The following is a 27,891-nucleotide window of genomic DNA, read 5'->3' on the forward strand; positions in this document are numbered from 1 at the left end:
CAAAACTCGCATAGCACCGCATTAATGAGCAACATTGTGCGGAAAAAATATAAAACTACTTTGGATATCTCAAATGGATTCTTCTGCCAGAATATAGCACCTGAAAGCAGAGATTTAACAAGCTTTAGTGCGCTAGGCTCCTAGAAATAATTCTGTTGTTTGCCTCAGGGGTATAAGAACAGCCCAGGACTGTTTGCAGCTCGTGTGACTGCTATTTTGCACGGGTTAGACCCTGTAGCGTTGTCATATGTGGATGATATATATCTTACGGATGACGAGTTACTACAGCATTTAAGACGGGTAACCCGCATTGTTGTAGGGTTTGCCGAACTTGGCTACAAATTTAACTTTAAAAAATCAAATCAAAAATTGCCTTCCTCAGCGTCCTGTTCCTGGGATATGAGCTGTTGAATTAAGTGAAGAGCATAGCACCACAGTTCTTAGAAAAGTGTGCACAATTGCAACCACCAAATAAGATTAAAAACTCCAATCATTGTTGGGCTTTCTGAATTTTGGCAGAACATACATTCCGGATTATGCTACATGCATAAAACCTTTATATGAATTAATATGTCCCGATTTTTCAACCAAATTCTGGACAATAGAACATGCCCATACTCTTCAAGAGTTACAAGCAGATATGCTTGCAGCGAAACATCTACACACACGGGACAATAAGACACATTTGGTCATCAGGGTGATAGCTGGGGCCATTGGGTTTACTTATGTCACATTTAATGAAGGTGAGACAGTCCCAATAGCATACAAGTAACACTTGTTTTCCGCTGCCGAACAACGATTTGCACCCACAGAGAAAATTCTCACTGCTGTTCAGATGGCTGTTATTAAAGAGAGACCTCTGGCCCAGGGAAAACGCTTTATTGTTGTTTCTCCTATTCCGTCCCTTGAGGCTGTTACAAAAGCTAGCGTCCCGAACGCAAAAGCACTCCACCCAAGATGGATACAATGGGCTACCTCCTTGACAGCCACTGATGTAGACTACATTTTTGACCCAAAGTTACAAATTCAGGAATTTCTACAAGATGAAGTTGAATATCCCGTTCCCGCTGACACATTGCCTATTGATCAATATCAGGTAGTCATGTACACCGATGGCTCTGCGCATCCAGCGGTTGGAACAAAACATCAATATTCTGCTGCATGTGCGGTTGTGAGCGGCTATATGGAGGGGGAGAAATTCTGTCCCCAACATGCGCTGTACAATCCCCTAAGGTCTGTGTATACGTAACTCTACTAATGGCTCTAGAACATACAGATGCAACACAGTTCACACTGATTGTTTGTGATTCCTATTATTGCATCCAGTCTTTTAATGAATACCTGCATTACTGGCGCTTGAATGGGTTCAGAGATTCGAAAGGCAACACCATAAAACACAGACTACTGTGGGGGAAGGTAGCAGACCTGAAAAGACGCTACCTAAAGTCCATGTTGTGCACACACTTGGACACCAGCGCGTTGGAATACACGTTGCTGGAAACACGATGGCTAATGAAGCCGCAAAGTCGGCAGTGGTAGTTGCCACTGTAGCTGCAGTGACTTGTTCGAGTTCCAAACCAGACACAGATATTATGGCTGCCATAAAAGCTACGGTTGATGGCACGCCTTATCCTAAAGGATTTCCTAATAAATATCAATACTTGATGGGAAGTATGCTGAATGCTGAAGTTAAAATTCCAGGCGTAGGCGTACGCAACATCCCCAATAAAGATGTACAACCACAATTGATTAGAGCAGTGCATGAGGGAGTGGCATCTGCACATGCTGGCGTGGCTGCTACAATTTCACTCTTAAATTCTCTATAAAGAGACTAAGCAATATGTCCTTTGTTGTGACATCTGTCAACAAATTAAGGTTTCCACAGCTAAGCGCCCGCCGCAGACACCCCTCTTGATATCAAACAGACCATTACAATGTGTGTACCTGGACCATTGCGGCCCATTAACACCGGATAGTGCATATAAATATATACTAGTCGCTGTTGATTCTTGCTCCAGATTTGTGTGGGTGTGGCCACAATGCTCGGCTGACGCTCAAACTGTTATTAAAGATTTGCGAGTCTGTGTCGGTACATATGCAGTTGCAGCATTCCATTCGGACCAGGGCCCTGCTTTTGCCTCAAGGGCATTCAGGGACACCATGGCTTAGTTGGGGGTCCAGCTCCAGTACTCGTCTCCCATTTCATCCCGAGGGAAATTCTGTCGTGGAGCAATTAAACCACGATTTAAAGCAATCCTTAACAGCAAGAGTCTTTGGTACGGATCGTAGTTGGCTATTCCACATGTATGGAGTTCAGAGAGCACTAAATAACCTGCCTAGAAGGTCCCTGGGGGGTCGTACTTCATATGAGTGCCTGTTCGGAACACAAATGTTTGTTCCGGATCTTGATGGTCCTGGTGTGGAGGCGGCGGACACACCTTTTGACATAAATGATCGTGTCACTGTTTTACAGGAATTACAGCAGTTCTGTGAAGATAACTCTTCTAAAAGTGCTGCCTCCACAGGAATTAATGATATGCCAGTAACACCTACCGGCTGGATTCCCAGGTTTGGGGATCTTGTGCGTGAAAAGGTTGCACTAAAAAAAAAAATTTGACCCTTCTTATCGTGCACCAGTCCCTGTGTTGGGGATACACGGAACAAGAACTGTTATTCTACCACCGTTGTGAGGTGCCAAAGAAAATCGCTTTGTTTCTATTAACAATGTCAAGTTACAACACATGGCTGATTCTACACAGCCGACCAAGAGGAACGTCCAGTAGTTCCCGAATCCCTCTCACTACTAGAGAAGAAGTTCCGCTTCAAGTTGTCTATACCAACACTGTTGACTCTCCGAGCTTGGGGAGGGTGGATGATGACTTCGCATTAGTTCCACTAACAACAACCAATTTAGAAACATTTGATCAAGTCACCATGACTACAAACGTGACGGATGGTGCTGTCTACAGTATACCACCACGGGAAACACCAACTCCTCCATTGACTACGGCAACGCCTTTTGCACAAACTGCCTCTGGTTACTTTGCCGACAACAACGATGGTCTATCGGGCTTGTTTGCCTCTTCGACTGCTGACCTGTCAGGTCCACGTAAGCTGATACGTTGGCTTAAAGATACATATTTTGTTTTTCCATGGAACTATCTGTGGCTTTTATTGACTATGATAGCATTTTTTCTTTGGATTGGGTTTGTCATTACCTTTTTTTTAAATTGATACATGGTCATTTTCTTCCCGAGAGATCAGCGGTTGAACAGGTGGAGGAGGTGTTGAAAACACATTTTTATCACATAAGGTTCGAAGAGACTTGTCCTTTGTGACCATTTCTGCAGTTCCAATTCCAGAAGGGATTGTGTGGGATAAAGTAATGTTTGATATATATACGGTCCCACTGAAATAATTCAAATACCGTATGTGCTAAAGTTATCTATGAATTATATAGTAATACCAGGCATTGTATCTGATGTTTGGGATGTGAAGACAGTTGACTCAATGATGACAGAATTGCAATATTACACTGTCTACGAAAATGAAGATGTTTACCAGTTTAGAGACAATTATGGTGACATGTTTTGCTATAATTATTATGGGCACCATTTCATACATAAAGCAAGCAGTCCAAAAACAATATTTGACTATATGCAATGGGAACATTGCCCAACTCCCCCGCAAGGGAGTTCCAAAACTTATTTTGATAAATTTACGTATTTTTCTGGGCATCATCAAAAGAATGCCGAGTCATATTATTTTAAGTTAACTCCAACTAGGGATAAACAAATGTTGCTGACCAACACGAAATTTATATATTCGGACTCCTTTGTTTCCCGGTTATCAATTGAAGGTTATGAATATTGGTCAAGAAATGTTGATTTGCAAAGTGTTTGGGGAACAAATAATTGGCAAACTAAGGGTAGAGAAACATTTTTTAGAGCATGTCTCATTCCTGTTCAAATGATTTTTTTTAAAATGAAACAGTACAACAGACCAGCTGCTTAGGCTTCGCTACAATCGGAGAATTAAACATGCCTAGCATAACTGCCCCTACAAAATGTAATGACTGGCAAAAGTACACAAATGCAACTTTTAGTGAGCTTACTGAATGGGTCCAGAATGGTACATTTAACACTTCAATTACACGTCCAGGCGGGTGGTTATTGTGGCCAATAGATACCAACGGGTGTCATCAATGTTTTGTCACCTCCTCGGGGGGGGGGGGTTTCCGAACGAGTAGGTCAGACCCTCGCTATATATCACCAGAACATGCTGAAATAATTACGACATATAGTGTGGGAAAATTGTGCCAGCAATGGCTAAAATCATCCTTGCTAGATGCAGTTAAGGCACATCTCACTCTCCTGTCTAATGATACTGACTTACAAGATATTTTGTCAGGCCCGAAGATACCACGTAGGAAGCGTTTCTTGTATGAAGTATACAATGAAATATGGAAACTTTCCCAACAAGAGGCTGCAGCCTGGTTAAGGCAGATAGATCAGGAAAATCTGAAAAAAGCATTAGCTGTTGTGGATAATGGAATTCACACCTTGTTCGACCGGATATATACAATTAACAACATTGTTTCTTCTGCTATAGACATTATACGATCTGATATGTCTTCTTTATATCATGGACAGAGTCAGACCAGGTCCATTATGCAGTTGGGTTGGACGCTTCAGACATTGAAGACGGCTCGCAATCCGTGGCAGCACATCCGTGCCAGGGAAATATTTTTTTCCTTTAATTTGACGCGACAATAACACCTAATGGCTAAGAAGGAGGCAACTTATGTCATGCTCAACATTGAAAAATTTGAAAGATTGCCTTTTACCGTGGCCGAGATTCCCTCAGCAGAGTGGTTGATACACGGGGTTATTAATCTGCCTATTTCTACATTACAATTCACATCTTGTTTGAAACATGTTCCGGTAGGCAGGTATGAAAGGCTGGGAGATAGTTACATCCATGAGGTGTGGGAGCTTCCCTTCTTGTATGAATGCCTCAATGGCATGAAAAAGGTCTTTTTTAGCGGTAGTGAATGTGAGACTTCAGTCAGCCATTAGATGAATTGTAAGCAGCTGTCCTTGAATGGGGCGTGTAATGCCTCGGTTGCGAACTTGGCTTGCTATCTGAAGGGAGTTCCAGTCCCCTTGATTAAACACACGTTCCAGGTGCTTTTAAACGGCAGCTACGTTGTCCTCAATAGTGAGGACTGTTGTGGCATGCGGGCCGGAATAGTTTACGTTGTTTCGGTCACTAAGGTCGTTACTTGCTGCGAGAACGTGTTGTTTCCCCACCACAAAAATAAGGGAGGTAGCAGATATTTGGCCTCACATTGCTACTTCCAAGGTGAATTTTAACAAGTTAAGCAGACTGAAGGCTTTATTGTTTCAGAAGCATGTGGCCCTTACATCTGCACACAAGACCTACGCACTTTAAGGTGGCAAGGCCATCGGCAGAAATACAGTCCCTGTTCAAAACAAACTTTCCAAGCCACTTTGGTGAACTCGTGGGATGTATATGTAATGCTTCCAGCACGGCTGGATTAGCACATTTTTTCAAAGCTGTTGGTATTGGTTTCGTTCACACCTTCTCTTCCATATTCGGTTTAATACCTTCGGCTATTCATTCAATTTTCGGAAGCATTTTTGGGGGATTTCCGATAACTTTGGCTTTATTAGCCAGCGTTTTGCTGTTGCTGTTGTTTTTCCGCAAGGGCTGTCCCGCCGCAACAAGGACGAATGTGGGCGCTCCCATCAGCGCAGCTGTGTCGTGAACGCATGATGCAGCACTTTGGAGCAACACTCCTGGTACATTTGGAGTGTAACTGGTCTCTGTCATTCAGACCGGTTTTGGATTGTGTGCAGCCCGTGTTTCGGTGCCGTTGGTGCTCTTTTGAACATGCACTGGACGTTTGTCTCTCACAGCAATGCCCCCCAGTGGTTGATGCTGATCTGTTGATGCCCTCGATGAGGGCTCATTACCAGACATGCGCGCTGCGGCTGCGTTTGCTTAGAGAAGCTGATTACGAGATACCCTTCCTGGAGGAAGTTGATATTAACTCGTTTGTAGGCACTGCACAGGATGCCGCCTTGGTTGACACTGGGGCTTTGGAACACCTGTTCCTTGATAGCCTTTGGCGTGGATTTTCCGGTTTTGTCATCTGCCGAGGTGGAGAATTTCCTGCTTTCCATGACCGCTGCTTAATTTGGACTTATTCTAAATTGACGTTATCCTTTGAATTCGGCATTTGGCCGCATGCTCATTTTTTAAATTGAAAATTACTATGCTTGTGTGTCCTCTTAGCTTGTTAAAATTGAATAGGGGTTACTTATATTTTCGCTTAGGGCATTTTAGCTTCGGCTTAAACCACTTTCTACCGACAAGGGGAGGGTGTAGTGTAGCCATTTTTAATATAGCTTCATGCACGTTAGTTTCACATATTAGGCCTTTGTGCACTTTGCCCTAGATACATTTTATTCAGCCTCGCACTGTTATTTTACAATAACCAGTTTTACGGTCTTGTTTTAATTTCCTTCTATCACACTGTTTAGCTTAGTTCAGCACTGTGTTCTCAAACAATGCATTCTTGATCACCCTGTGCTTCAGTCAAGGCTACAGTCTGGTACATTGCCGGTAAATGTGGTAGAAGTTTAGTCTCTAGTGTTCGTAGAAAATACACATCTTTACGTAGGGACATTTTCTCAGAACATCTGCGTGTTAGTTATAAAAACACTTTCTAGTCCTAGTACACGTCAGAGGGAGATTCTGACCAGGAACCTACAACTAGATGCTGACTGCCCCGTTGCAGATGCTGATGCAGATTACAGGCCTTTGCTCAGGTATGAGGGTTGATATCCTCCCGGGTGGGGACCTGAAAGGCAGGCTTAGAGCTTTACATGCTGTGCTCAGAATATATCTTAAAGAGAAAACAAAACTATTTGCACTATGATAGCCTTATTCTTGTGCTTCACTCTCATCGTTACTATTGTAATCCTAATGTGTTGTGTAGTTCTGGTTATTGCAGCTCACGCTTTGCTATCTAAAATGCAGTCGTTTTATTACACCAATCTTTAAAACTTAAAACTGCCTTTGTCATTTATATATGAGACCGTACTGTGTATGAGAGAACCGGTTGTGACCTGAGTGACCACGACTTCCCTGGGAAGTACTAAGATGTCATGGCTCAGCTGCCCAATTGTCTCTTCCCTTTGGGAGAGATGAGGCACTGCTAGTTAGCCAGAGCAAAACCCAGATTTAGAGTGACAAGGGTCCTTCGCCGTGGGTCAGACTTAGTCCCCCACACTGTGAACGATCTTGCTGCTCAAAATCCAGTAGTCTCATTAGGATAATGAGAGCCTACGCAACACTTTAAATCTAAGTTAAGTTGATCTAATAATAATCATTTGTGGTTAACTATTTCAAAGGGTGCAAAGAGCTCTAAAAGCAAAATCCTTCCACTTAGTCCCTTATCCTTCCGATTTCTGCGTTGGTCAAAAAATGCCACTAGCACTACTTCTGTGCCACGTTTAGAACAGAAACCTGATTCATGATTATCTAAAATCATATTCTCAAGAAGGTTTGTCAACCAGGTTGCAAGGTGCTTTTCCACTTCCTTAGAAATCAAAAGCAATCGAGGTATAGGCCATTTTGAGTCTTAATTATCTAGTACTTGCTTTTTTAACAAGGGTTTTACCATCACTCTTTTTAAAAAAAAAATTCTCTGTGACTGAATAAAGCATGAGATTATTAACAGCTTGCAGCATAGGCTCCTTATTGGACAAGAACAAATTGTGAAAGAAAATTATTTGATATGGTTTACACAGAGAGGCATATCTTAATGAAAATAAGATGGCTTCCAGCATCATGTCGCTCAATGGAGGCAAAAAATAAATATCCAATTCTCCTAGATGTTCTAAAAATGAGGAGGCTGCGTTATTGTTCAGAGAGATATTGCCTACATGACCTACCTTTGCCGGACCAACAGAGGAAACAGGAATAACTGACCCTTGAATCTTAAGCTTGTCATAAATTGTTTTTATTTTTGAAGAAAATAATTATGCTAATTTCTCACACATAGTTTGAAAAGATTGTACTCCAGTCAACAGACTGGAACGATGGCAAAAGTTTATCACTGTTTTACATTGATCCCTAGGTTGATTGGAGGAACTTTGTGTTTGTTGTAATACACATGTCATCCTGGTTCGGTTCTGTTGAAACGTGTATGCCTTGAGACTTTTTCTAAAAACTGGTTCATAGTCTTTTCTCTACTTGCTTTCCTGTTATCCAAATTTGTCTCCTTAGTTCTCGGTTGTGGGGTAAGCCATCTGTTAAAGTGCTTACCAGCTTTCTTTACTGTGTTTGCCCAGGTTACAAAGAAGTATGTTCCACATGGGAAATTGTCTGTAAATATCCTCTACCAGAGAGGTAGGTGACTGCAAATAATCTAGAACCATATTTAGCTTTCTAGAAAGGGAGTAGGCCCAAGGACGTAATTTAAGTGTCACCAGGAGTTGCAGCTGCGGCCCTTGGCTTGTGGCTTGCAACCCCTGACTCTGGCTTTGTGACCCCTGGCCTCAGGTGGCAAAATGAGTGCCTGGAACACAGGGGTAGCTAATCATAATTGACATAGATTGACCGAAATCTAGGAACATGAAGCTTCAAACTTTTTATTACACAATTTGTGAATAATATAATTCACTACTAGTGTATAACATGGATTGTAATTAGAAGGCCTATGATCTTATCTGGCAGCTAAGGTGAGTAAAACATATTTTTAAATGTATGTTGTATGAGTACTTGCAGGTGAGTGTGTTTATGTGAGAGAATATGTGACTTTGTGTATTTGTAAGCATATGTGTGTGAGCCAAAGTAAAGGTCAAATTGTGTGTGATGTCACTTCTGCTATCCCTGGCATTTTGGTGAATTGGCACCTATTAGTAGGCCTGTCTCATATTAGCCCTAACCCATTTCCTTGCCATACAATATGCTCTCAGGGAACTGATTCCTGATTTTAATAGGAGGAGAAATCAATTAGAAATTTAATCAGTTGATGATCCGACTACATAACCGCATTGACAACAATATTGCTCCCAACCTCCGAGGGTTTACAAATCAAGGATGTGACCACAATGTGTGTGGGTACTTCCACCATTTGTTTCAAGTCCAGTTCCTCAATTGTCTTAGTTAATTCCTGATAGTTTGAGGTAGTTACTATCCCCATAAATCACTAAATGTGGCTATACTCTCATGATTAAGGTAAATTAAGCTGCATAGTTCTACAAACCTTTTATCTAAGACCTTGCCGAGACCCAAGAGAATGATGAGCCAAAAGTGCAAGAGAAATGGAGGAAAGGGTTTGCAAACTACATAATAGTAGCTCTCATAGGTAGCCAGTACAGTCTTTTATTTCTAGGGAGATTGAGTTCTAAAACATGATAGCCATACCATCTCCCCTTTTTTCTCCCCTGTCACATCTGAGAATAATTAATGGCTAGATGTGCATCAGAATTAGAAAGTCCCTGTAACCATGTTTCACAAAAAAGAAATGTCTAGTTTAGCTTGATCAAACAAACTTAAAAATCAAAATCCCTTTTATGATTAGGGAGAAATCTAGAGTTGATAAAGGCTCCATTTTGAACATTCTTCCCTGATGCTGTGGTAACAAACCTTATTCTTTGATTTAAATCAGTGCATATAAAGTGCCCCACATTGCTCCTTACCTCAAAGCTACTAAGAAACCTCTTTCTCAATAATGGTCAGAAGTTTCTCCAACCGGCATCATGTACTATCAGCCACATGCCCTTGGAGTGTAAAGGATCAGACAGGCTTGCCACTGGGGTGCCTCCTGTGCACTGCTGGTGCACCTAATTATGAGTAGGCAGCCTTGCATGTTCCCTAATGCCTCCACAAGCTAGAGCGTTCTCCTGTCCAAAATGGCTACTACAAACGTCCCTGCTCGGGGCAACCTTCTCTCAACATGGCTACTAGTTCAGCAGTTCAGTATTGACCATTCAAGCTGGCTTTCTAATTCCTACCCGACCCTTCCGAAAATACCAAAGTGTGAGTCCAAGAATCTTGTTGTCTTGCTCTACTGTTGTCTTCTCACCAACAGCCAAACGCAGAGGTGTACTGAATGTGATCAGTACACAAATCCTCATACTAATTCGGCCCAGTGAAATAACTGGGCAACAGTTCCACAACCTACTCGGTGACTGAGGTGTATGAAAAGGGGAAATAGGGTGATGTGTAAAGGGTATTCTTGAAGCCCCAATTCATGAACCAAATCCAGTAGTGTTGCAAGTAATGCAGCCATTTAGCCAGAAGTTGTTCATAAAAAAGGAACACTAACCATCACCACAATAAATCTAACTGAAGGATGTGAAGAACAAAGGTAGTGCTCCTACAAATTAGAATTATTAACCCACTTCAGCTTGATGTGAAGAAAGAAAGGTAGACTGGAGGGCCTGTCCTTTAGAAAATGTAGTGACAGTGGTCAGAGGAAGTCATGCTGGCAAGGGGTGAAAGATTTTATGAAACATGTACTTGCCAACGGGCGTGATGTTTCAGAAATGTACTTGTCCTATTAAACAATTCACTGGTCCCTTATGCCTTAGAGTGAGTTGACAGATTGTGGCAGTGTTTTCATTATAGTAGATAATAGACTGTCTGAGTATTCTCATACTATGTTGGGCATCGGATTATATCAAGGCTCTGATTTTTCCACATTCCCACTAATCTGCGTACAGGAGCTGGAAGTAGGTGGGAAACTGTAGTTCCTAGGTTGAAAAACACTCACTAATTTGCATTTTGAAAAATAGACACCAACTCCTCTCCAGTGTCTTTCTACATTAGAAATAGTTGGAAGTACACTTCTGATAAGGGCAGGAGTGGAATGTTTTTCCAGGGGGAAAAGTGTGTAGAAAAAGTAAATTTGTAATTACTGTGCAGATTTTCCCATAAGGAAACAGAACACAACGTGTATTTGTAAAGCGCGTTCAGCCTCTTGCTGCTGAAATAGCCTTTCATTCTTCTGAGATCGATAAACATGGGTACCATGGAGTAGGGTAAAAAATAAACATTTGCTAAGTGGACGTCCTGGGGCTTGAACCATGAAGTATATTTGCCCTTCTGAATAAAGAATTCAACAACTTTTGCTAGGAGTATGGTCTCCAGGTATACCTTCGGGAATTCCTAAAAGTCCTAAATCTGCAACAATGCAAGGATGTTTTTTATTTTATTTTTTTTATTTGTATTTATTTTTTATTTAAAGCGTAATGCATCTTACATATTGTTATGGTGTTCATAATGGGCTTAGACAGATTCTAAGAATATAATCTTTTGTTCTACTGGCCCAGAATGCAAGTATATACATAGGGTTTGCTAGATAATGGCTTTCCTTTTATCAGTGCATACGATTGAAGTTCTTTTTGAGAGGGAGGGAGAGGGAACATACATTGTTGGCCCTCTGGACTCATTACCCAAACCACTTCAAGCAATGAGTAGATTGTTTGTTGCAGATCATGCCTGATGGTATAATAAGTAAATTCTTGTGACACACTACAGCCCTGTAGTGCCAGGGAACTCTTTGGAATTCTGACTTGTTCTGAGTTTCCCAAGTAGATGAATTCCTGAAAAGAGACCAATTCCTTTATGGCTATTTGAGACCTTTTAGTGTAAAATATCACTTTCCACATGCTATCACCCCAGACCAATATGTTGGTGAAGAGATTCAGTAAGTTATTAACCAGTACAATGAATACTTTCAGGGAAGGTAGGAATCGTCTTTATCATCTTTGCCTACTGGAAGTGCATCTTAAGTAAGTTCAGATCCTTTAAGCACTTGCCTGAGTACCCCAGCCATGGCCCCTTGCTTTGGTGTGAGAGATAAGATATGGAAACCTAATGCCCTGACTTATGATCTGGTAACTGGGCTTCAAAAGAACGATGAACCAAGACAAAGGAGCTCAAAGTCTAAACAGTTTGATAGAATCAATCCTAATTGGTTGTCAAAAAGATTATGAAGTTGTGTTCCTGAATCAGATTTATCCTGAACTTTTAGTTCACTGTCTTGAATATGATCAGTGACAGTAAGTGCATAGTTGGAAGTGAAACTGCCCTGGTGAAACCCCATAGAATCTATTTTGTGAGAGATCTCAGATGTTAATCCTGCCGAGAGAAAGTGTTGAATGTACTTGTAACTACAGGGTGCATAGCTTGAGGCTTAACTTAAAGCAGATAACAATGACTTTGTGCAAAGAGCGAGTCTTGCCTCCGAATAGACACCTGAACACCAAATAGAATAAATAACAGTGGTGGGTTGCTTTTGCCACCTGTTCTTTCAAATGTCTAGGTCAGCCCTAGAATATGTTCACGTTATCGATACAGAAGGCTGTATGCCTCTCAAACCAACTCCCCTACAATGTCAGATAGGCTACTTTTTCACCTGCTATTAATGATGCCTAAATTAATCCTACTGTGTGTGCACAATACTACTGCATCTCCCATGGCAAACAATGCAAAAATTGCTGCACGTCAGTGGGCGGACTTCATAACCGAGTCCCAAAGGGCTCACAACAAAACTCAATGGTATTCAAAACAGAGGAAGGGCAGCCTTACAGAAAAACAGAGAGCATGACAAACAGCAAATAACCCCATCCTCCATGAAAGCAAACACTATGGTGACCCTGGCGGCATTTTGTTTCACCAACAAGCAGGTCTCTGGGGTTAACTAGACCCTAACAGAGTACCCCAGCAACTTTTCAATGCCAACCCCAAATTCTGGGCACATATAACGCCATTATACAATCATTGTATTACTACCAAACAGATCCTGGATTCCGGGGCTGGGACAATAATCCACCCAGTATATAAAGGAGTAAAACCCGCGGATCCAGGTAATTATCTTCAAATCTCCTTGCTAGATAATGAAGCAAAATATTATGCAGGCCTACTATTACATGAGTTGAGGGTCTTAGGCAAATGTGCATCGGATCATCCGTCGCCCCCCCCACATCAGACCTTCTGGCCCTGGCTTTGGTAATTGACAAAGTAATCAAAATAAAATCTATGGTGTATCTTTGTTTCATGGATTTTAAAACCACATTTCACTCTGTCCCTCGAAACATCTTATGGCTGAAACTAGCAGTGAGTAACATTTCACCATCTCTCCAGAAGAGCATTGCTACTGTATTCAAGACGCGTAGATTCAAGTCAAAATTTAAGATGGCAGCTTACTTACTTGTAAAATAAAAACATGGATAAGTTTAAAGCAAGGTTTCATGCAGCCCCACTACTTTAACATCTTTTTGACAGATCTTTTGTTGGACCTAGGGTAAATGAATGCACATGCCCGAAACTCAGTAGCAAAAATATTAGGTGCCTCCTTTATGCAGAACACACTCCTTTAATATTTGAATCTAGGGAGGTGGGGGGCTTACAGCGCCTTTTGGGGAAATTTCATAATTGCACCAAATACAATGGACTTAACTTCAATTTGAACAAAACTAAAATCATCATAATGGGTGGCAAGAGGAAAGAAGAGCGGTGGTTGTGCTTAACTGTGGAACCTTCCTCCTCCGCATGCAGCTTATAAAAGATAAGCCTGGCTCCTTGCTCCATGTGGTCCTGAAGCTGTCAAAAAAACTCATGGACTCCACCCTCGATTCATTGATAAAAGTGATAGACACACAAAGCTACTTCCCACCTTAGCGTACGGGACAGAAGCCATGTTTGGAAGGGTTCCAGTCTTCTGGATGAACACGTAATTAACACCTATAGACAAGTGTTTGACCTACCAAACTACGGCTTCCCCACTCGCATTCGCTTGGAATTCGGCTTAACTAACCAAGTAATGGAAAAGCAAGGGACTTTTCTAAAAAAAACAACAACAAAAAAAAAATGTGCTTTAAGCTACCAGTAGGAAGGAAAGATTCACTTGAAAAACAAGTATGGCAAGAGATCTCAATCACAAGCAGCAATTCAACAGCCTGTGCCTATCTGGACCCGTCTGTTCAGAATTTGGAAATGGCAGGTCTAGTGTCTGCCCATGTCACCTGTACAACCTTTAAAAGACTATTCTCAAAAAATGTGGGGTGGAAATTGCGGTTTAAAGACAAATATAAACTGGCAAATTGTGCACATGCGTGGCTGACCACTATGAGAAGGCAGACCCACATCCAATCATGAATGTTTGCTTTAGGAAGAAGATCAAACAGGAAATTTCACCAGTTTAGGCTAGGCTGGCTGCCCACTCTGAATTGCATACCAAAAGGGTTAAGGAAAACCACTAATACCCCTTTGCAGGCTGTGCAACATATACAAGGAATCAATTCAGTCTGTACCTGTCCAACCCCGTTCACCAAGAAGCAGGTACTATTAAACCTCAATTCAGGCTATTAGTCATTCACACCTGTAAACCTGCTGTAATGGGTTGTTTCATAGTGGAGCAACCCACCTTGGTTATAAGATTTGTGAAATGTATGCAGCTTGCCACAAAACCAATTGAACACTGCAGCAGATGCTAATTTAAACAAAAAAATCAAACTATTAAAGGGCCCTTTGCTACTTCCCTGGATAGCACCGTACAAGGACCGATGCACTGTCACCTCTGAGCAATGATTGCTTTAGGCACTTTGTCTACTTTATAACTCCTCTATTTTTCGTTAATATACTTAAGAATTGTGTGAAGCATTTTACTACACAGTGCAATTATAAATGAGAGGTATTCAATGACTCTGTCAGTATAGATTGTTTTACATTTATAAATACATATTTGTGGTTTTACAAATGAAAATAATACAAATACAAACAAAATGTGTGTTTACTTTCATCTGGGTATAAACGAAACGATCATGACTTTCAAAAAGAGAAGCTGTGCAAACCACAGAAAAGAGGTTCGTTCAAGATGTAATCATAACAGATTTGAGGGAGCGTACCTCTAGTACAACAAATTTGACCTTGTTTTCTGAAATTCCTGAGACAGATCACCCTCTAAGCAATCAACTCAATTCAGCCGCTCATTATCTCTGCCACCAATTGGAGAAGTAGTTGGAAAGTTAATGAAGGGAAGTAGATAGATGCTGGATATCAACACAGAAAGCCAAAGTAATCCCAGTTTGAGCCTGTAAAATGTATCACCATGAGGAAGGTAAACAATGCGAATCCGATACCTAAACTGCACAAGAAGGCGTGGAACAATCAAGAAACAAGCTAATATATAAAAGGGCATTGAACTGTCAAAGATTGCATTTTGAGTATTTTTATTATATTTATACACCAAAATATATAGCGCTCAGTCACTGAGCTCTTCACATGATAGCAATGCAATATTAATGTGAAGTTACATTTAAACAGGGAAATATGAACTGGGGTGATATACGTAAAGGGAATCGGTGGCTAAAACAATGATATGGGGATGTGCAAGAGGTTGTAAGAGGGAAGGTGAGTTAAAGCATAACTGTGCCAAAGTAAGAAAGGGCAAGGAAGTGCATATATGGGCACTTTATATGATAATTGTATAAAAGGAAGTTAACTACAGTGAAAAATGGGGAAATCTGAAAAGTTGGCTGAGATGCAACAATGAGAACAAGCTAGTTGTGACTCCAATTAAGAAGGTGAAAAGGAGAGCAGATGGGAACTTGATGAATAAAGTTACATGACGCACAAGGTGAGATAAGAAATGAGGAGCAATATGTTCTAGTGGTAACTTTCGAAGTGCATGAAGGAAGAGCAGCAGGAGAAGAGCTAATGTGGCTCCACTGTACACCACTGACGATGGATTTCATGTATGCTGCTTATTTGGTTAGTTTGGCCTCTAAGGTACAGCTAACCCTGTTTGGGGTGTACCAGATGTTCCTTCCAGCTGCCATTTAAGATAACTATGTCAACTAAATGCCACACAATACTCCCAGTTGAGCTAGTACCTGGTCACAACCTCCTAGTTGCAGCTGAGCCATTCTTCACTGCATAGAGACTACAATTTCTTCATTGGGCTGTGAGTTCAGTATGATCTCACAGTGGTCACTAGTTGAACTACTACAATACGCAGCTTCCCATTTACCAGAAAGCTGGTCAGCTCAAGGAATGGGTGGAAATCAGTCTAGATGACAGAATTGATGCCATCACAGTCCATACATAAGTTTATATGATCATCCATTGCTATGTCGTCATTGGGCTGGCCAGTGGATTACAAGAGCAAAAAATTACTCCGAAGCACAGCATCCTTACCACCTCCCCCATGATACATTCCTGAACATCATCTTACCAGTCTTGTTTTAGAGAGGTAGATAGTACTCTGCGTCAGTTGTGTAAGTAAGTATTTATTCATGTCTTAGTTAATTAAAACCATACAAGTTGGGTGAAGGAAAAAAAAAAAAAAAGAAAAATTATCATATCATGATTTCTCAGAAAAATGTCTTGGTTAATTAAAAACTATGCATTTTGAAGTAAAACGATCACAAAAATCAGTGCCAATTTGCAAAAGGCATACTCGCAACCAGGAAATCTCTGTGTCAGACATTGGGGTTAGTTAAATACTGGGCTCTTTTGAATTAGAGATGCACTGCAGAGATAATTTCAGGGTACTAGACCAACGCAAACACATACAGAGGTGGACACATTGCAGCTTTTCGGACAGTTACAGACCCCGCAACAACAATGAGGTACCTGTAACAAGAGGTCCCACTCATGAATGCCTCAGATGGGTGCCCTTTACCTAGGGGACTTGACTCACCGAACGGGAGGAGCTTCAAGCAGGAGTGCTCTGCTGCAGTGACTTTGCCTACTCAACAGCACCACTGATGGTGACCCTCTGCCCCTCATGAGCCATGTGCCTTGACCACTTTACCTATTGTCATGTACCCTAATAATTGGATTCCTTGAAACCGACCTTGTGTCGGAACTTACATGGATCGATTTGTTTTGGAACAGTTTCAGTTTTGCTTTGTTTAGATTCTGTAAATGTTTTTTCAAAAAACTCAAAACAAATTCTTTAAAAAATCCTAACCGGACCAATTCATCATTGTGTTCTTCAGAGGTCAAGTACCATTGCATTAGATAGTGGTACAATGAGTTACTTACAATGTCTCAAAATGATAAAATGTGCAGTTTTGATTATATAAGAAATAGATGGATTTACTGACGTACAACAATACTGCAGATTTTAATTATGTATAGCTCCTCACACAGTAAGGAGGGAATTTGCCATTTTAGTAATGAGGAGCCTGAAAAAGTTAGTGGATGTTATTGGAACAACAAGTTTGTGGGTATTCATAAACCTTTTGCAGTTAGTTGCTCAGCCTGAACCCGATCATATGTTTGCTTTGTCAAATACAAGAGTGAAGCAGTTCCTGTGGTGTGCAAGGGTAGACAACACTCTCAACCTGGTGGGGGTGTTGTAGAATATTTGTCCATGGAGACAAATTTCCCTTATGCAGAAACACAAAAATGTTGAGCAGGACAGATGCACTGATGTATTGAAGCTAAGCATCCATGAATGTACTCTTTGTAACTTTGCCTCTTCAAATGTTGTGATCCCCACAGTATTATTGGAATTCTTTGTGAATCCAAGAAGGTCAGAACATTTTATTCAAACATAGTGGTAAGCTCATGGGAACAAATTACGAATTGGGCTCACTGTCATTAATGCATGAGCAACATATCTTGTAGGCTGTATTTCAGCAGAACAAAAAAAGGGTTGCAAAAACTTCTTTTGATTACTCGCAAAACATGTAGTAAGCTTTTTGGTTTTCTGCTTGATGGGAAGAATAGTTCTTTTTCCTTACGGACACTGCAAGGAAGTTGTATATAGATTGCAAAATTATGCATATTTTCAGATTTTTTATGCCAAATGTTCTGTTTTGAGATGTGTATGTGTGTGAAAGACAAACACTGTCATCCATGTTAATGTATACCGTTTTTATAGGTGGAAAGACTTGAAGCCAAAATAGTGGAGCCTCTCAAAAGCTATGGTGCTATAATAAGACTTAAAAGGGTAAGTTTTAAACCTCACCAAAACCATGCTGACTATATTTATTTATTTCCTTCCAAAAGTTTAGCTTTTTGAACGATGTATAGTGCCAGCTAAAATATTAAATGTGTATGTATGTGTGTGTGTATATATATATGTGTGTGTGTGTGTATATATATATATATATATATATATATATATATATATATATATATATATAATATGTATAGTACTGTAGCACTTGTGGTTCTCTTTAAAAGTAAAATGATACAATCCATCATTTAGTATATTACACATCAGCCTAATGATTAAACCCTCAGACACTGTATAGTTTTATATAGACCATATCTAGATTTAGTCTACAAGACTGCATGTGCGGTCAGCAAAAGCTATTGTATTAAAAAAAAAAGCTTAAAACGGACTTAGAGTCAACCCATTACTTACCTTTACTTACCATTGGTTGGCTGTCAAATCACTTGTTTCCTTGCTTCCTGTTAGTCAGTGCCTCCTCCTTGCCTCCGGCTTTCTCTTGGCCTTCAGTCTCTGTCCCTGCCATGGAGCATGTACCAAGTACTGCTTCCTGTGGCCAATGTCCTTCCACTGCCCACAGGCTCCTTCAGGTACTCTGTATTTTCTCCTTCAGGTACAATTTTTTTTTTTTTTTTTTTTTTTTTTTTTTTACATGACAGCACCTTCCTCTGCCTCACCACTTAATTCTTTTTAATTCATTCACCCCGTTGCCTTTGTTTCCCACCTTCATCCCTCTTCTTGCTCTCTTTGTTTTTGGAGGTTTATATTGATATTGACACAAAGATATTGGAGTGCTTGACATGAGCACATGTTACATTACACAGGGACACATTTGTTTTTGTTAACTGTGGGGCTAATAAGTGATTTGCTCAGAATCGCAGAACTTTGAGCTGACGCCAATACTCGGGCCTAGTTCCCCAGCACAACATGTTAACAGTAGTTCTGGCCATAATGCTTTAAAAAACATGAACACAGCCAAATACCTCATTCAGAGCTATTTCGCTTTGTTGATGATTTTTAAAGATGTTGCACAGCAGCAGGAGCAGCAAAGCATCATGACTCAAAGTAAACAAAGCACTTTGATGCACCTAATGCCGGCTGCTCCATAGTGGTTTGTTTTTAGTTTCTGTGGGTCATTTTGAGCTGCAACAACATCTTAAAAATACATTTATACACCAATAGTTTCTGAAAACTAAATGTAATAATTTGCTGTACAACTAAAACTTTCTGTATTTGAGGGGACACATGGGTGTGTTACTGCCAATCTAGTCATAAAATACAGTACTTTTTCACTTCTACTTTAGTCATCTTGGCACCAGCCTTAAGAAAGTTGAATACCTGTTGCTCCCCAAAGTTATACACTGTCCTGAAGGTAAATTCTTATTGTTAAGCAAATTGTTAAACCCGGAATACAGTTACTTGACGCTTACAATTAAAAGAATGCCAAAAGAAACTTAGTTGAGCCAAACGACTGTAGGATTGTAGATGTTACCTACCAGTTTAAATAACCCAATTTCTGGATGTATAAGCGAAATTGTGGTTCAAAGAATGGTTGTTTCCTGGCAGAAACTAAGGGCCAGATGTAGCAAAGGTTTTTACCCATTCTGTGTCAATGGGAAAAAGTGTTCGTACATATGGCCCTAAATTCTGCCTTGTGGAACATTTTTGTTGTGTATTTACTTTGGAATTCTCTGAATTTCGGAGTGATAGACACCCTCCCAAAGAACATTTTAGAAAAATAAAAAACGACTTTAAGCACTGGATGGCTGATGTTGGAATTCGCCATAAAAGTAGATGCATAAGCATGCAAGGATTTTTTTCTTTTTGCTTAAACAATTGCTTAGACCGTTACATACCTAAACTGGTATTATTATGTTTTGGTAAATGGAGAATTAAGTGTTGTTAAAAGAATAATCTGTAGTCCAGTAGTTCACTACTGGAAACTGAAAGTCACCGTAGGTTTTTTCCAAATCCTGCCACATATTTTGATTATGTATAATAAAACAAAACTTGTGAAAGTATAACTCCATGTGAAATGGAGTCTTCACGTAAAATGTGCTGCTTTTGTTTTAAATGACCAGTTGTGAAATATTTGCCTGTGTGGGTGTGAACTACAGCAGTAATATTTTAAGTATTATTTTCTACTGTAATGTAAAGCAAAGTGAAACACCACACCTTACCACCATAAGCTTATCTCCCTAATTTCTATGTTTCCTCAATGTTACTCTGTGTATTTGCCATTCCTGCCATTTCCCTGTATATTCACCTTTTTTATGTACCATGACACTAATGTAAAAAGCAAAATCTTCATTTAAAAAAAGTATGCATCTTTACCACTGTAAAACAATAGTATGAAATGCTTTTGTGTCTCAGTGGATCAACCACCAATGTTTGTGTTTTGACATGCAGTAAATGCACAATCTCAGAACGCATGTGCTTCAGTAAAATAATAATATTTATTGTAACATTATTTTTATTGAGCTTGAAGTGCTGTATAATTGCATAAACATTTGTAGCCTTTTAGTCACATACATATTCTATGACTGTGTCCAATTTCTTTTGTTGCACACAACCATGTTGTTGTGTAGGTCATGGTGTGCTCCATTATTCCATCAGCTTTCATATTTAAAGTGCCCCAGGCTGAAGCGAAAATGTTCTTGGCCTCCTTCTATAGGCTACTCTCTCGTAAGATGCAGTCAAATAACAATAATAATATAGTCGCTTCTTTTATACAGTGTTTAATAATGATGTTTGCTGTTCATAAACTCTGTAAATGTCTGATATTAACCAATTTAATGGCAGTCACTTTACCACTCTAGAAACAATGGCCGAGATATGTTTCCAGAATCTTTACTTTATGGCCGTGGATAGATGAATTTCATTGAGCATTGCGTTAATAAGTAAAGGTTGACATCAGTGTAAAGACACAGAAAATAAGATTATTTGAAAAGATTAAAATTTGCCTTTTTTTTTTTTTTTTAACAGGAAATTCTAGTCTCTAATTTTGTGTGAATAAATATTCCTAATCAAATTTAGCTTTCTTCCCTAGTTTCTGGTGTAAAAATATTGTAGCCATGTTGTTTCATGAATACCTCAACTTATGTATATTGGATCAAAAATTGATTGATGGGGGGTGGCTAGGGAGGAGACGCGTCTCCCCAGAACTCTTCACCAAGCCCCTGTACCCCCGATTAAGCCTCCAATATCAACACTTTTCAAGACTGAGCAGGTGTGGATCCCTAATCCGGGTTGCAGAGAAAATTTGTACTTTTTTGTCAAAATTGCTGATTCAGCAAGATGGCAGCTGCCATGGCATGATGGCGCAGGCATACCTGGGGAAGCATCTGGGGGCGGTAGACTGATACTCTGCGTCAGCCACAGAGGAGTGCTTGTGAGAAAGGCACCCGGAGGAGTGTGTAAGCCGGGGACTCTTGCCAGGGGCCACTGGGTTGTGCCTGGTTGTGCCGACCGCTCACCCCTGAAGAGGAGCCTGGAGTTGGGCCCTCTTGGGGAGGGGCATCAGCCCTATGTGGGCTGATAAGTAACAAAGTGGAGCAACCGACGGTGGCCCGAGCACCCCCGGACCTGACTGGGGGAACTGGAGGGGCACCCCTCCCCTACAGCGAACAGCAGAGCTGCAAGGGCTCACAGGGAGTGTAAAGGCAAGGTGAGGAGTTGTCTGTGAGCCTTTATCCCTGAGGAGGCAGTGTAGTAGGGAGTGGAGAGGCCAGTGATGCTACAAATGGGGCATCAACTGCACAAGTGTGACGCCAGTCCAGCTTAGCTGCAGCCCCCACTACTCATTGTGCTATGGTGCCTCTAGAGCTGCAGGATCTCCCGGGGGGGTAGGAGATGGTCCCCACCCTAAAAGAAGCCAGCTGTCATCCGCACAGCCCCCTGAGACTACAGTTGAGCCTTGCTGACCTGGTAAATGCAAAAACAACAGAAGATGGACGGAATGCAGAACAAATCAAACATTCACCCCCAGTCACAGATCTGAGGTTAATCCATCAGTTTTTTTGCTTGCCATGCCATTCCAGCTCAGACCCAGCCATATGCAAATCAGTCTTCACCCTGTTCCCCTTGGGAACAGTCCCGCCTGAACTGCCAGGCCAGGTCCTCCCTGGACCAGAAACAAGCATCCTGGGACCGGTTTCAAGGTATCACCCTTCATCAGCCAGGCTAGCTTGAATCTGGTGGCATGGTAAGCACGGGACCCACGTCTGGGCATACCCTTCCCACTTGGGGTGACAAATGCAAAAACAACAGAAGATGGACGGAATGCAGAACAAATCAAACATTCACCCCCCAGTCACAGATCTGGGTTTAATCCATCAGTTTTTTTGCTTGCCATGCCATTCCAGCTCAGACCCAGCCATATGCAAATCAGTCTTGACCCCTTGGGAACAGTCCAGCCCGAACTTTTGTGTTGCTATTGCTGACCTTGTAGGCATCTTGGGGAGCATTCAACTGAGCACTCGCCTCCAAATTCATCTCCTGAGAGCAGTATCCGAGTCCACGCTTGCCCGGGAGTGGCCAACATCGTCACTACACTTCCCACCTGCTCTTTTGGCCCTGAAGCTAGAGCATTTTTAGGGACAATGGCCATAGACAGATCAAAGACGTGCCCCTCCTTCTCCCCGCCCCCTCCCCCCCAACTCCTCATCCATCAAGGACATGCTGCAATAGTCAGATAACTCCCACTCAGGGGGCAAGCTCGAGCCCTGCCACATCGACCTCAGGTGGATCAGCTGATTTCCCCCGGCACCAGTGACAAAGGAGGACATCCAAACCCTCCTCCTTGAATTCCGTAAGGACATGACCACACTTCAGCAATTGTTTAATAGAGCCTATGACGATCTACGTTATTTATTGCGGCAGACAGACTCTCAACTCGAGCAAGTCAAAACTAAAGGCTCTGACTAGGTTCAGAATAATATCAATCGCACAGCTCATGTAGAAAAAACTGGAACATGACCAGGCCAGAATGTTGGACAACATTGACAATATTGAAAATCGCTCTAGAAGGAACAATATCAGGATCAGGGGCACTGCAGGGACTGTCCTCACATCGGACATTGAGGCGCACCTCCAGGTCCTCTTGGCCCACCGACTTCAAGCAAAGGTTGAAGCTTTTCTTCTCCTTGATCGCACTCATAAGGTTTTCTCAACATACCAACCAACAAAAAGGATCTCCCTCTGGATGTACTTATACAAGTCCATTACTTCCGCATCAAAGAAAAAGCCTTACAAGCAGAGCATCGAGTTCCTATTGTTTTTCGAGGGGACTTGATATCTCTTCTGCAGGACGTCTATGCTCACAGGCTGGCGAGACATAGAGAGTTCCAAGAAGTGACCCAATACCTTCAAAGCAAACAAAAACTTCATATCGCTGAGGATTTCCTTTCCAATTGCCCTTCAACCACAACAACAAGAGGTTCATGGTTTTCTCCCTCCAGGGGCCTTCCTACCAATGCCCTGTATCCCTAGCCAGCCCCCGGTTTGTTTTTAGAGTTACTAGTATCCTTGCTTTTTTTTTGTCATACACGAAAGGTACTGTGCGCACAGATCCCTGCCTGCCTCCCTCCCTCCCTCCCCTCAAGGCCCAGCATATTCACAAGGAGGCACTATGACACCTGTATACTTTGTATCATGTAATGTACAAAGATTGAACTCCCTGATTAAGCATCAAGCCCTCTTGCAGTGGCTTCGTCAGAAAGAGGTAGATGTGGCATTGCTACAAGAATCCCACCTCTTCTGGACTGATAACAAATGCCTTTGCTCCTACTGCTACCCAGTTCAGTTTGATTCTTCATACACACACAAGTCTGGAGATGTTGCAGTCCTTCTTTGGAGAGATGTAACTTTCTGGGTGGACAGTACATACTTTGACTGTGGGGGTAGACTAATGGGCATAGGAGGATTCCTAGATGATGCCCGTCTCACTTTGTTGTCCATTTACATCCCTAATGAGGAAAAACACTTCTACTTCATGGCCCCAAGATCTCTCACTTTGCAATGAGTGACATAGTCCTTGAAGGCGACTTTAATGTCCCCCTGGACTAGATTGCTCCCACCCCCGGCATTGCGACTTGCGGCCCCCTGCCTCCCTCACACAAGGTCTGGCCGATCTGGCACTGGTAGATGCCTGGCGCCACCATCACATAGATGAATGTGATTACACATATTACTCCCATGCTAAAAAAAACGTACTCGCGCATAGATTATTTTTTGTTGTCATGTTCCCTCCTGCCCAGGCTGATAGATACCACCATCGATATTAAGTCCATCTCCCACTACGCCTCGGTCTGGCTGATGAGGAGTCTGGAGGTGCCTTAAAAACCATTTCCAAAACCATGGGTAGTGAATGAAATCACGCTGAGAGGTACAGACTTGCAGGACTGTATAAGGGACATTCTAGAACTCTATTTTTACTGAAAACAATAACAGTGAGGTCTTCCCCCCCCCTCTGTGAGAAACAACCAAGGCAGTTTCCTGTGGCAAGCTCATATCACATGCTGTAACATTTGAATGCTTCACTGAAGAAAGAAAACATGAGATAGAAGCACAAATTTCCTTGTCTGTGGCCAAACACAAATGAGGGGGCACATCCAGGTACTAGCAGAACCTTTGTAAGTTAAGGGGGGGAACTGGAATAAATTCAAATGAAGGAGGCGGTTAAGAAATTACAATGCATAAATCAGTCCTACTGCAAGAAGGGCGATAAGGCTGACAGACTCTTGCTTTACAAGCTTAGAAAGAATGCCACACAAAACTGCATCAAAGAGAAGCTGAAGGAAATCCACACCAGGATGCGATGCAGATTCTCTCTGTATTCAAACAATACTATTCTGCCCTGTTTCATGCACAAACCCTGGACGAACGTCTCTAAGGTGAGCATCTCCAAGGTTTTATGTCCCCTGACCCAGAGGCAGATTTGTTCCTCCTCGAGGAGGGCATCTCCCCTGATGAAGTCAGGACTTTTCTGCCTCCCACAAAAGTGACAGGCTCAACTTCTTTCCCAAGTCCTTCACAAAAGGCATACGCCTCTCTACTAGTGCAGCCCCTCACAAAGGTCTTCAATTATTTGTGGGAGTCAAGGGCAGTGACCGATACCATGCGGGGTTCCCATCTCATCCTCCTGTTAAAACCCAATAAGAGTCCGACACTCTGGCCTTCCCACAGGCCGACTACGCTCTTAGATTGTGGTGTTAAAATATTCAATATTGGTGACTAGGCTACACCATGTTTGGCCTTGCTTAATTGCCACCCAACAATCAGGCTTTATTTAACCCCTTCTGTGCCCAGGACGTAATGGTTACGTCCTGTGGCACAGTGCTGCTGTGCCCAGGACGTAACCATTACGTCCTGTGCACAGAGCCCAGAGGGAGTGCTAGCGCTCCCTCTGTGGGGTTCCCCCTCTACCCCCCCAAGTCAGGGATGGAAGGGGAAGCCCTTCCCCTCCCACCCCTGACCCCCCCAAACCCCCCCCCCCCAAGAGCTTCCAGCACGATTGAAAGAGAAATGCTTTGCATTTCTCTTTCAATTCCATGGGGGAGGCCCCGAGAGGCTTCAAAGGGAAGGAAATGCATTTCCTTCCCTTTGAAGTCTCTCACAGGGTTTCAAAAGCCGGATTGCTTGCAATCCGGCTTTTGAAACCCCACTAGACACCAGGGATTTTTTTTTTTTTTCTGAAACTGTCAAAAGGGAGCGACCCCTTGGGCAAGGGTCGCTCCCGGGGGGGCATTTTTTTGGGAAGGCCTTTTCTGCCCCCCCTGGGGGCAGATCGGCGTATTATTAGGCCGATCTGCCCCCGGGGGGGGGGCAGAAACCTCTAGGCACCAGGAATCATTTATTTTCTTTTTTTTTTTTTTTCTTTTTGTTATGTTTTCTTTTTTTTTTTAGGTGGGGAGCGACCCCTTAGGCAAGGGTCGCTCCCCTAGGGGGCAAATTATATTTAGGCCATTTCTGCCCCCCTTGGGGGCAGATTGGCCTATTTTGATGAGGCCAATCTGCCCCCAAGGGGGGCAGAAACCATTAGACACTAGGGACTTTTTTTTTTTTAGTGAATTTCACGCAAGGGGGGCGACCCCTTAGGCAAGGGTCGCTCCCTGGGGAGGGGAATTATTTTAGGCCATTTCTGCTCCCCTGGGTGGTAGATCAGCCTATTTTGATTAGGCTAATCTGCCCCCCAGGGGGGCAGAAACCACTAGGCACCAGGGATTTTTGTTTTTTGTTTTACAGATGGGGAGCGACCCCTTGGACAAGGGTCGCTCCCCTGGAAGGGAAAATTGTATTTAGGCCATTTCTGCCCGCTTTGGGGGCAGATCAGCCGATTTTAGGTCAATCTGTCCCCAAGGGGGGCAGAAACCACTAATCACCAGGGATCTTTTTTTTTGCGCCGTCACGCAAGGGGAGCGACCTTGTAAGGGTCGCTCCCCGGAGGGGGCAATATTATTTTAGGCCATCTCTGCCCCCCCTGGGGGCAGATCGTCCTATTGGTATTAGGCCGATCTGCCCCCAGGAGGGGCAGAAACCTCTAGGCTCCAGGGCAAATTATTATAATTTTTTTTTGTTTGTTTTTTTAGAGATGGGAAGCGACCCATCAGGCAAGGGTCGCTCCCCTGGGGGGCAAATTGTATTTAGGCCATTTCTGCCCCCCTTCGGGGCCGATTGGTCGATTTTAGGTCAATCTGCCCCCAAGGGGGCAGAAACCACTATGCACTGGGGATTTGTTTTTTGGCGCCAATGTCACGCAGGGGGAGCGACCCCGTAGACAAGGGTCCCTCCTGGGCAGGGGGGGGTTTGGAGGGGTTGGGGGGTCAAATTTATTTTAGGGCATTTCTGCCCCCCCCCCCCCGGGGCCGGCTGAGCTAGAGGCCAAAATCCACAGGTAGGCACTTTGCAAAAAACACCTCTGTTTTCTGTGAAAAAATATGTTGTGTCCACGTTGTGTTTTGGGCCATTTCCTTTCGTGGGCGCTAGGCCTACCCACACAAGTGAGGTACCATTTTTATCGAGAGACTTAGGGGAACGCTGGGTGGAAGGAAATTTGTGGCTCCTCTCAGATTCCAGAACTTTCTGTCACCGAAATGAGAGGAAAAAGTGTTTTTTGGCCAAATTTTGATGTTTGCAAAGGATTCTGGGTAACAGAACCTGGTCAGAGCCCCGCAAGTCACCCCATCTTGGATTCCCCTAGGTCTCTAGTTTTCAGAAATGCACAGGTTTGGTAGGTTTCCCTAGGTGCCGCCTGAGCTAGAGGCCAAAATCCACAGGTAGGCACTGTTTTCTATGAAAAAATGTGATGTGTCCACGTTGTGTTTTGGGCCATTTCCTGTCGCAAGCGCTAGGCCTACCCACACAAGTGAGGTATCATATTTATCGGTAGACTTGGGGGAACGCTGGGTGGAAAGAGATTCGTGGCTCCTCTCAGATTCCAGAACGTTCTGCCACAGAAATGTGAGGAACATGTGTTTTTTTTTAAGCCAAATTTTGAGGTTTGCAAAGGATTCTGGGTAACAGAACCTGGTCCGAGCCACACAAGTCACCCCATCTTGGATTCCCCTAGGTCTCTAGTTTTCAGAAATGCACAGGTTTGGTAGGTTTCCCTAGGTGCCGCCTGAGCTAGAGGCCAAAATCCACAGGTAGGCACTGTTTTCTATGAAAAAATGTGATGTGTCCACGTTGTGTTTTGGGCCATTTCCTGTCGCAAGCGCTAGGCCTACCCACACAAGTGAGGTATCATATTTATCGGTAGACTTGGGGGAACGCTGGGTGGAAAGAGATTCGTGGCTCCTCTCAGATTCCAGAACGTTCTGCCACAGAAATGTGAGGAACATGTGTTTTTTTTAAGCCAAATTTTGAGGTTTGCAAAGGAT

The 27,891-nt window shown here is 42.5% G+C and overlaps 1 protein-coding gene across 1 annotated transcript in view; it reads left to right on the top strand.

The window, feature by feature from the left end:
* The window catches only part of CIBAR1 (CBY1 interacting BAR domain containing 1), a 306,725-nt gene that overhangs the window by 51,904 nt on the left and 226,930 nt on the right, over nt 1-27,891 (top strand). The window contains exon 3 of the mRNA XM_069220467.1: nt 17,939-18,007. Within this exon, the coding sequence (XP_069076568.1) occupies nt 17,939-18,007 (69 nt within the window). The remainder of the gene's footprint in view (nt 1-17,938; nt 18,008-27,891) is intronic.

This window comes from Pleurodeles waltl, chromosome 2_2 (assembly GCF_031143425.1).
Source record: "Pleurodeles waltl isolate 20211129_DDA chromosome 2_2, aPleWal1.hap1.20221129, whole genome shotgun sequence".
In the NCBI taxonomy this organism is placed as follows: Eukaryota; Metazoa; Chordata; class Amphibia; order Caudata; family Salamandridae; genus Pleurodeles; species Pleurodeles waltl.